This window comes from Pleurodeles waltl, chromosome 12 (assembly GCF_031143425.1).
Source record: "Pleurodeles waltl isolate 20211129_DDA chromosome 12, aPleWal1.hap1.20221129, whole genome shotgun sequence".
Classification (NCBI taxonomy): Eukaryota; Metazoa; Chordata; class Amphibia; order Caudata; family Salamandridae; genus Pleurodeles; species Pleurodeles waltl.
The window spans coordinates 350,304,786-350,315,317 of record NC_090451.1 but is presented as its reverse complement, the minus strand read 5'-3'; the positions used below and the strand labels follow the sequence as shown (position 1 = coordinate 350,315,317).

Here is a 10,532-nt window from a genome sequence, read left to right as displayed (position 1 = left end):
CCGGTAACATCTGCTACCCTGGCAAGATGGATGATATGGCTCCTAGCAGAGACAGGTATGGACATTTCTATATTTGGTGCACACTCAGATAGAGGTGCAACAGCTTCAAAGTCCTTTTCATTAGGGTCCCGTTTGGAGGACATTTTAAAGGCCGCTGAGTGGTCTTCTGAATCTACTATTAAGACGTTCTATTCCAAACCTATTGTTGATGTTGCTTCTGTGGTGATGGGTCAGCTTTAAACACGCATAATCGGAGCCCTCGGTCCTGACATGGAATGTAAAATTTTCTAGCATTTGTGACAAAAATGTTCAATTCTATTAAGGACACAGAGGCGAGGATTATCCCACCCAGTTATTGTAAGACTGGCTTAATGGAATGTATTTCAATTAAACCATATGAAATATAGATGAATGTGCATAGCCAAGTTATCCCCCCCCCCCCTTGATTTGTGAACTTGTGGAATTGTTCTGTGAATTATGTTATACCTTGAAATAGGATTTATGGCTTGCTATATATTTTTTTCTCCCTAGGACAAGACGACAAATGATTGGTGTTCCTTCCATTCTCCGTTTTCATAAGAATCACTTTCAATGGAGTGTTGATCTCCGTTTCCAGCTTTCTGGGAACAAGGCTACGTTCAGAGACTGGTTCGCCCTGGAGTCTCCCTTTAGAGCTGAGGTTGATTTGTTCTAGTTTACGAACTTCTGTTAAGGATTCTGATTGTTAACTGCCACTCTCATGGAGCAAAGAAAGAGGAAGTGTTCTACAGTCAGTGGAATATATAGAGGTCTACTCTATGGTTGGTCATGTGACTGTAAGTGTAGTGTTACTAAACTTTTCTTTTATTGGTTGATCAGAAAAGAAAGCGTAGAAAGAGAATCATAATCCTCACTTGTGTCCTTCATAGAATTGAAAATTCTTGTTGCGAATGCTACAGAATTTTACATTGCCTACAATCACAGAAAGTGGTCAAGTTAAGTGAGAATGGTCACGTTTCATAAAATCCCACTAAGAAGTCACATTGTGCAATTGTTATTATTTCCTGGGGGCGTGGGTAGGGCTGGCAGATACCACTTGAAGGCCCTGCTCGTTTTAGGCTTGGGGGGTCCAAGAGACTTTGAGCTTCCATGGCCAGACATCTAGTCCCAGCCCTCAGTGGTTCGCCCACCTCTAAGTTTAAAAAAAGACCCATTCCCCGGGCGTCTGAGCCATATTCTCACATACGTCGCAACCCGCGAGCTGCAGAAAACAACTTCACCGTTCGGTGTGCAGGGTCAATAGCATCCCAAAGCAGGTAATTCCCCGAGTGTATGAGTTACACAGCGTGTTCCTTATATTAACCTTGCAATGAGTTTAACGAAAATCAGTCGTTCAGCATACGTTTCAGTGAAACAAACTCAATTCACACAAACAAGCGAGTTCATCATTCAATAAAGGCACAGAGTGAAACAGAAAAGGGACTTCCATTGTATGCGCCCAATCTTGCCTTTATGAACGCAGCGGCCATCTCGGTAAAGTAAATGTCTCATTGAGTGGATGATAAAACTGTTGAATAAATTGTGCTCTAAATGCAACCAGGACTGCATAGAAACATGGAACGAATTCAAAAGTTTAATAATTCACTTATAGTTCATCATAAGTAATATGTAGTGTAGCTAAACTTGTTTATATCATCACTGTTAGTTTGTCAACTGTAAAGAACGGGCCAAATTACAGGGAATTGTCAAATTATATCAAATGACATTTGTACAAGTCGACGGTCGTCCATTTTCTGTGTCTGTGGAGAAATGTGGTTTCTATGGAAACGGTGCACGCCAGGCCAGACGGGACGGGACAGCAGGTAGCTTTCCTACAGAAACATGACATCGGACACCTGTCAAGTGGATCCGCTCGCTGTAGAAGAGCCCCTGGCAGACGAGGAGTCCACAGACAGGGGAAATAACGACTGGGGTAGCGAGAAACTATCACAGGTCAGTTAATCTCCATATCGGTCATAAAATTACACTGAATACAGATGAACACTTGGTCTCAGCGGTAGATAGGGGAAGAGGACTAGTGTCTGGTACTTGTCCATAGACAAAGAGAAAAGACTAATAACTGGCTCAAGCTGTGTTAATATACCAATTCCGATTGATAATTCAGCAGGTTACATGAATGGATCATGAAAGAGTGACACCTGCATGGATGTGTTAGCGGATCTGACCTTAATAAGTAAACTTACAAGGGGACGCGAATAGGTCAATGAACCTTTTGACTCGCAATTAAGATGTTGTTACCATAGATCCAGTACATAATCAATACCCAATAATCAATAATTATTAGTAATCAATAACATCAATAATCAATGGAGTCAGTAATTGTCACGCCCCATGACCTTTCAGTCATGGATAACCACACCTTTAGTACAAGTTTTGAATGTTTATTTCCCTATATTAACCCCTTCGCTGCCAGGGCTTTTCCCCTCATGTGCCGAGCCTTTTTTTGGCTATTTGGGGGCAGTTCGCACTTAGGCCCTCATAACTTTTTCTGCACATAAGCTACCCATACCAAATTTGCGTCCTTTTTTCCCAACATCCTAGGGATTCTAGAGGTACCCAGACTTTACGGGTTCCCCTGAAAGAGACCAAGAAATTAGCCAAAATACAGCGAAAATTTAGTTTTTGTCCAAAAAATGGGAAAAAAAGTGCTGCAGAAGAAGGCTTGTCTTTTTTTCCCTGAAAATGGCATCAACAAAGGGTTTGCGGTTGTAAGTGGTAAAATCACCTTCTTCCCAGCTTTCAGGAACAAGCAGACTTGAATTAGAAAACCCCATTCTTCAACACAATTTTGACATTTTACTGGGACATACCCCATTTTTACTATTTCTTTGTGCTTTCAGCCTCCTTCTAGTTAGTGACAAAAATGGGTGAGGAAACCAATGCTGGATCCCAGAAAGCTAAACATTTCCGAAACGTAGAAAACATTCTGAATTCAGCAAGGGGTCTTTTGTGTAGATCCTACAAGTGTTTCCTACAGAAAATAACAGCTGAAATAAAAGAATATTGCAATTGAGGTGAAAAAAAATGAAATTTTTCTCTACGTTTTACTCTGTAACCTTTACCTGCGATGTCAGATTTTTTAAAGCAATATACCGTTACGTCAGCTAGACTCTTCTAGTTACGGGGATATATAGGGGTTGTAGGTTCATCAAGAACCCTAGGTGCCCAGAGCCAATAAATGAGCTGCACCTGGCAATGGGTTTTTATTCTATACCAGGTATACAGCAATTCATTTGCTGGAATATAAAAAGTGAAAAGTAGGTATCAAGAAAACCTTTGTATTTCCAAGATGGCCACAAGATAAGGTGTTGAGAAGCAGTGGTTATTTGCACATCTCTGAATTCCGGGGTGCCCATACTACCATGTGAATTACAGGGCATTTCTCAAATAGACGTCTTTTTTACACACTGTCTTACATTTGGAAGGAAAAAATGTAGAGAAAGACAAGGGGCAATAACACTTGTTTTGCTATTCTATGTTCCCCCAAGTCTCCCGATAACAATGGTACCTCACTTGCGTGGGTAGGCCTAGCGATCACAACAGGAAATGCCCCAAAACACAACGTGTACACATCACATTTTCACAAAGAAAACAGAGCTGTTTTTTGCAAAGTGCCTAGCTGTGATTTTGACCTCTAGCTCAGCCAGCACCTAGGGAAACCTAGCAAACCTGCACAGTTTTCAAAAATAGACACCTAGGGGAATCCAAGATGGGGTGACTTGTGGGGCTCTGACTAGGTTCTGTTACCCAGAATCCTTTGCAAACCTCAAAATGTGGCCAAAAAACACTTTTTCCTCTCATTTCGGTGACAGAAAGTTCTGGAATCAGAGAGGAGCCACAAATTTCCTTCAACCCAGTGTTCCCCCACGTTTTCTGATAAAAATGGTACCTCACTTAATGGTACCTCACTTGTGGGGGTAGGCCTAGCGCCCGCGACAGGAGATGCCCCAAAACACAACGTGGACACATCACATTTTCACAAAGAAAACCGAGCTGTTTTTTGCAAAGTGCCTAGCTGTGGATTTTGGCCCTTTAGCTCAGCCAGCACCTAGGGAAACCTAGCAAACCTGCACAGTTTTGAAAAACAGACACCTAGGGGAATCCAAGGTGGGGTGACTTGTGGGGCTCTGACCAGGTTCTGTTACCCAGAATCCTTTGCTAACCTCAAAATTTGGCCAAAAAAACACTTTTTCCTCTTATTTCGGTGACAGAAAGTTCTGGAATCAGAGAGGAGCCACAAATTTCCTTCCACCCAGCGTTCCCCCTAGTCTTCTGATAAAAATGGTACCTCACTTTTGTGGGTAGGCCTACTGCCCGCAAAAGGAAATGCCCCAAGACACTATCTGGACACATCAAAATGATCGAATACAAAACTACCTGTTTTTGCAGGGGGAGGGGCACCCGCGTTTTTGGTCCTGGGCTCAGCAGCTATCTAGGGAAACCTATCAAACCCAGAAATTTCTGAGAACTAGACACATGAGGGAGTCCAGGGAGGTGTGACTTGCATGGATCCCCCAATGTTTTCTTACCCAGAATCCTGAGCAAACCTCAAATTTAGCAAACAAATCAAAAAATGTCCACATTTCTGTGTGGGATCACCGCACCGGGACAAATTTCATACCACCCAACGTTCTCCTCAGTCTCTCGGTAAAATAATACCTCATTTGTGTAGGTGGGCCAAGTGCTTGTGACAGGGAAGAACGAAAAACATGTCAAAATTGAGGGGGAACCAAAAAGGGTCCAAAAGGGAAGTTTGAAAAAAAAAAAATTTTAGGCTGACAAGGGCAGCCAAATGTTTATCGGTATAGATGAGAGAATGCTGGGTGGTAGGAATTGGGTGGATTCCTGCAGATTCCGGAAGGTTCCATCACAAAAATGTGGGAAAATGTGTGATTTCTAACAAAGTTGGAGGTTTGCAGGGCATTGTGGGTAAGAAAATGGCGCAGGGTGCATGTGAAACACACCACCCTGGAATCACCCAGATGTTTAGTTTTCAGATGTGTCTAGGTCTTGTGGATTTATCTACATGGCAGCGTCCCAAAATCCATAAAGTGCAGCCCTCACCATTCCAAGTGGGACGCTTTTGAGAGTTAGCCAAGCTCTCATGGCCCAAATGTAAAACCAAAACCCAAAATAATCAAATGTCTTCTTGCTTGCTGTGGGATAAGATGTTTTAGAGTGCGGGGGAGAGCTGAAAGACTGTTATCCCCTTCAGTTGGGGTGGGGGCCCATACTGGTTGGTAGCCACCACCCCACTATTTCTTTTTTAATTCCCTGGCATCTCGTAGACTTTCTGCCCTCCCGTTGTGTGGATTGGGGTAATTGCCCCATCTGCCCACTGGTGGGCTGAACAACCTTGGCCTCATTTATTTGGGTTGGAGGTATGGCCATACCCCCACCCTCTTATTTTGGAGAAAAAGAAACTTCCCTGGTCTCTGGTGGGCTTTCTGCCCCCCCTTGGGGGCAGATGGGCCTTCCAAAAATAGGCAGATATGGCCACCAGTAATGTGCCCCCATGGGGAGTGACCCTTACCCAAGGGGCTGCCCTCCTAAACAAAACACACACATACATACACACCAATCCCTAGTGCCTAAGTGGTTTCTGCCCCTAATAGAAATATGCCGATCTGCCCCCAAGGGGAGCAGAAATGGGCAAAAATAAATTTGTCCCTTCAATGCAGCGACCCTTGCCTAAGGGGTCGCTTCCGACCTCTAAAAAAAAACAACAAAAAAAACAAAAATAAAAGATCCCTGGCGCCTAGAGGTTTCTGCCCCCCAAGGGGGTGCAGAAATGGCCTATAATACATTTGCCCCCCCCCACCCTGGAGCGACCCTTGCCTAATGGGTCGCTCCCCTTGTGTGAAATTGGCGCAAAAAAAAAACCTGTTGCCTAGTGTTTTCTGACCCCCTTGGGGGAAGATTGGCCTAACAAAAATCAGCCGATCTGCCCCTAAGGGGGGGGGGGGGGGGGGGGGGGTGGCGGGGAGGGGAAGAAATCGTCTAAATACAATTGCCCCCAGGGGAGCGATCCTTGCCTAAGGGGTCGCTCCCCACCTCTAAAAAAAAAAAAAAAAAAAGATCCCTGGCACCTAGAGGGGCAGTAATGGCCTATAATAAATTCCCCCCCCCCGGGGAGCAACCCTTGCCTAAGGGGTTCCTCCCCTTCCGTATTCGCCATAAAAAAAACCTCCCTGGTGTCTAGTGGTTTCTGCCCCCCCTTGGGGGCAGACTGGCCTCATAAAAATAGGCCGATCTGCCCCCAAGGGGGGCAGAAATGGCCTAAATATAATTTGCCCCCTAGGGGAGTGACCCTTGACTAACAAAAAAAAAATGATTCCTGGCGCCAAGTGGTTTCTCCCCCCCCTGGGGGCAGATCGGCCTAATAACAATAGGCCGATGTGCCCCCAGGGGGCGCATAAAAGGCCTTGAAAAAATTGCCCCCCTGGGGAGCGACCCTTGCCCAATGGGTCGCTCCCCTCATGCCAGTTTCTGTTAGAAAATGATCCCTGGTGTCTAGTGGGCATTTCAGAAGCTGGATCGCTTTACGATCCGGCTTCTGAAATGCTCTGAGAGACTTCAAAGGGAAGGAAATTCCTTTCCTTCCCTTGAAGCCTCTCAGGCCCCCATCACATGATCGGAAGAGAAATGCAAAGCATTTCTCTTCCGATCATGCTGGAAGGTGAGCTTCCATCGCGATGGGGAAGTGGCCTCTGATAACGTCAACGCGCAAATGCTTGCTGAAGTCATCAGACGTCACTGGGGGAGTTGGGGGGGGGTCGGAGGTGTGGGGGTGAGAAGAAAGCCCACAGAGGAAGCGCTAGCGCTCCCTCTGAGCTCAATGCCGAGGACGTAATGGTTACATCCTCGGCACAGGAGCACTGTGCCGGTGGACTTAACCATTACGTCCCCAGCACAGAAGGGGTTGCTAAGGTCATGTAGATTAATCTCAATATCAAATGAAACACATACAGAAACAATACTGGTTGTCCAAAGCGGCGGAAGAAACGTGATCTAATCAAAGTTTGAAATTCAACACATTTTAAGGTTATGGTGCAAATCAATAGCAACGTCAGCTGCGTCAATGTAATGATGTACATGGAGTTTAGCAGAGAAATTCATCAAACATTAGTTCCTGTTATCATAATTCATTAGTGGGAATCCTTAACTAACATCAGATTAGCATCAGCATGTTGGGCTTCATGCAAAACAATTTAGTAACACAAATTTGGAAGAACATCTAACTATGGCTCTATCAAAACAATGCAGAAGGTACCTAGAAAGAAAAAGCGAATATGCATAATAATCACAATTTAGGTTATAGTACCTATCCTCAGCATGGATCAGCAAAGCCGAATCAGTCTTCGCCCTCAGGACCTCAGTCGATCAGCAAGGCATCAGGATTCAGCATCAAAGTTCAGGAAAGGTGAAGTCTTTTGGCATTAAAGTTAAGCACGTCTCTCATCAAGACGCAATATGGGCAATAGTAAGGGCAGAATGTCTCAGAATGTCTGTCTTCTTTCTGTGTACTCTTGTTAAGTCAAAACTGTTAAAACTACCCCCAAATCCCTATTGGTCATTTAATTGTATGTTCACACTTCGTCCAATAAAACTAAAATCCCAAATCTATGAATTCTAATATTACTCTGTTCACATGTCGTTGATTGGTTTGTCTTGCAATGTCCTCATCATCCAGCTAGTCAGGTAACAATATTGTTGCAGCTTCTACTCTAGTCAGTATCTTCATTGTTCTTGTCCTGGGAAAGTCAGCCTCACACACATTACACATAAAGGGGGTCATCCTGACCCTGGCGGTAAAATCCGCCAGGGCCAACGACCGCGGGAGCACCGCCAACAGGCTGGCGGTGCTCCCTTGGGCATTCTGACCGCGGCGGTACAGCCGCGGTCAGAAACGGAAAACCGGCGGTGTGCCGCCGGTTTTCCGCTGTCCTGGGGAATCCTCTGCGCCGCCATGGGGATTCCGACCCCCATACCGCCATCCTGTTGCTGGCGGTTTTGGCCGCCAGGCACAGGATGCCGGTAAGGGGTGTCGTAGGGCCCCTGGGGACCCCTGCAGTGCCCATGCCAATGGCATGGGCACTGCAGGGGCCCCCGTAACAGGGCCCCACCAAGATTTTCAGTGTCTGCCATGCAGACACTGAAAATCGCGACTGGTGCAACTGCACCCGTCGCACCCCTTCCACTCCGCCGGCTCCATTCGGAGCCGGCATCCTCATGGAAGGGTGTTTCCCGCTGGGCTGGCGGGCGGCCTTCAGGCGGTCGCCCGCCAGCCCAGCGGGAAACCCAGAATACCCACGGCGGTCTTTTGACCGCACAGCGGTATTCTGGCGGTTCCAGCCAAGCCGCCGGCTTCCGCCGCCGGCCGGGGTCAGAATGACCCCCAAAATGTTGCATTAGCAAAAACATCATCTCCTAGTAGTCGGTTCTCATGAGAAGCATCTGTTATAAACACATTTAAACAATACAATAGAAATTCACAGTTTAACTTTCTTTGGACAGCCATTTTATTAAACGCTAAGAAATACAGCTTTTACATGAGGCCTGGCAAGTAGGCCAGGACACTCGCTAAGTTAAGGCCTATAATTAATAAAGCTAAAGCTTAATTCATAACCCTTAATATGACATATTACTGCCTTAGTTTAACATATATTCAACATTTCATAAGTATTAAATCATTGATTAGTACACTCCGTTAACATTGGTGGCCAGTCTTCGTGATCACATTTTAAAATGTGTGCATTATTTTTCTATCTTTTTTAATTTTCTACACAAACTCATTGTTCGAAATACATAGTCATTAATAATTTTTATTTAAACACCTGCGCTAGCAGATGAAAGGTGATCCGTATCGGAATGTGCAAGTGCGTGGTGAATAACTGTGCATGGATGGATAGACGGAAGAATAAATAAATGCATGAATGGTTGAGTGAGTACATTTCTGAATGAAAATTCCAACTGCAAATTCCTCACTCAGTAGATTTTCCCAGGTGTCAGACTGGATGTGCAAGATTTTCATAGCAACTCCAATAGTTGAAAAGTTTTAAGATTGCTTATTTGTGACATTTCCTAGGTTTCCGTGTACTTAGGAGAGACATGTTCTACAGCTACGTGTGGCACTTCAAGCAATGCCAATCTTTTACTGCGTATAATACAATTAATACATTACATAGTCAAAGTGTTTTCTGAGTTGGATGGGTTTTTGTAGCTCTATAAATAGACAAGTCACTATTTTGTACTGAGTATCCGAGGACTCAATTTGGTTACTCTCTAGTTACACACAGAGACATCTGCAGAGACTGAATTAACCAGTTGTGGTTTCACAATGTAAAATAGAGCATATCCCATTATTACTTGACCCTACGTGAAATTTGTTGTTTAAGGTGTGTGTTATGTTATTTGTGTGTCAACAAGTTATAATGACGTAGTAAAGAGCAGGAACTTGTTAGCGGCTGATACTATAAAATCTTGTGAATCTGACAGCACACCACTTCCAAGTCACTTTACCAGGAAAGAATTTACAATTGCTGCTCTTGATAATTCAGATTTTGAAGTCAGCTCTTCTTTGTCTGGAACATCCAACACACATGAGACTGCCATGGTGCTTTTTCGAGACTGTACCAATGATGTAGCTTCTTGAAACAAGCTGTGTCAGCTGTAGGCATAAACAAAGCTGCAAACTTATAGCCCAACTGCCTTTCCAACATGTGCAAAATCACTTCAAGCCTTCCACACGTGCCAGCCTACCAGAAAGTTTCAAAGTGGCTGAGGACCTGAATATCACCCCACTGAAGAAGGTTGAGTTTTTACCAGTCGCACCAGCTCCAGTGACAAACTACGCAACAGTATACACAGCTCTAAAATATGTCGCTTAAAGGCAGCCAGTTTACCATGAATTCCTTTCTATTTGCAATGTTTTCAGAGAGGTGAAAAATTCAAAATTAATGGACCATCGAGAAACTGTTCCTCACCATGAACTTGTGGGAAAGAGAGGGGAACGTTTTAATAAACATGTTGACATACTTCTTCATTTCATGCAGCAGCAGGGAAACCCCTTTTAAATGACTGAGACTGTGCAACCACACAACATTGTGACTAAACAATATGTGGAGAACAATATAAAGACATGTCCACTAGATGTCCTGGAACATGGATCGAAACTATACGCAGAACTGAAACAGGGGAGATTTGTATTGACAGAGAAAAGGTTGTTTGACATAATCACTAAAGCTAAACTTCCATACTTTAATTGCCATAGTAAGAGTTTTGTCCAACCAGCCACTACAAAACAGGTTACAAAAAAATAACTTTCTCAAGCACATATACAGATGAAAACAGCAAAATAAAGGGGTGAATTTATCAAGGACATTCTGTTGCATGATCATCTTCCAACAAATGCATTATTTGATGGAGATGCTGCAACCTAATCAGTGAAGCCCAAACTCATACTTTAGCTAATAAAAAATTTTCACCTGAAG

The 10,532-nt window shown here is 44.2% G+C and overlaps 1 protein-coding gene across 1 annotated transcript in view; it reads left to right on the top strand.

Moving 5' to 3' along the window:
* Positions 1 to 1,819: 1,819 nt before the first annotated feature.
* WDR88 (WD repeat domain 88) overlaps positions 1,820 to 10,532 on the top strand; it is a 267,202-nt gene continuing 258,489 nt past the window's right edge. Inside the window, exon 1 of the mRNA XM_069218620.1 lies at positions 1,820 to 1,971. Within this exon, the coding sequence (XP_069074721.1) occupies positions 1,861 to 1,971 (111 nt within the window). The 5' untranslated portion in view covers positions 1,820 to 1,860. The remainder of the gene's footprint in view (positions 1,972 to 10,532) is intronic.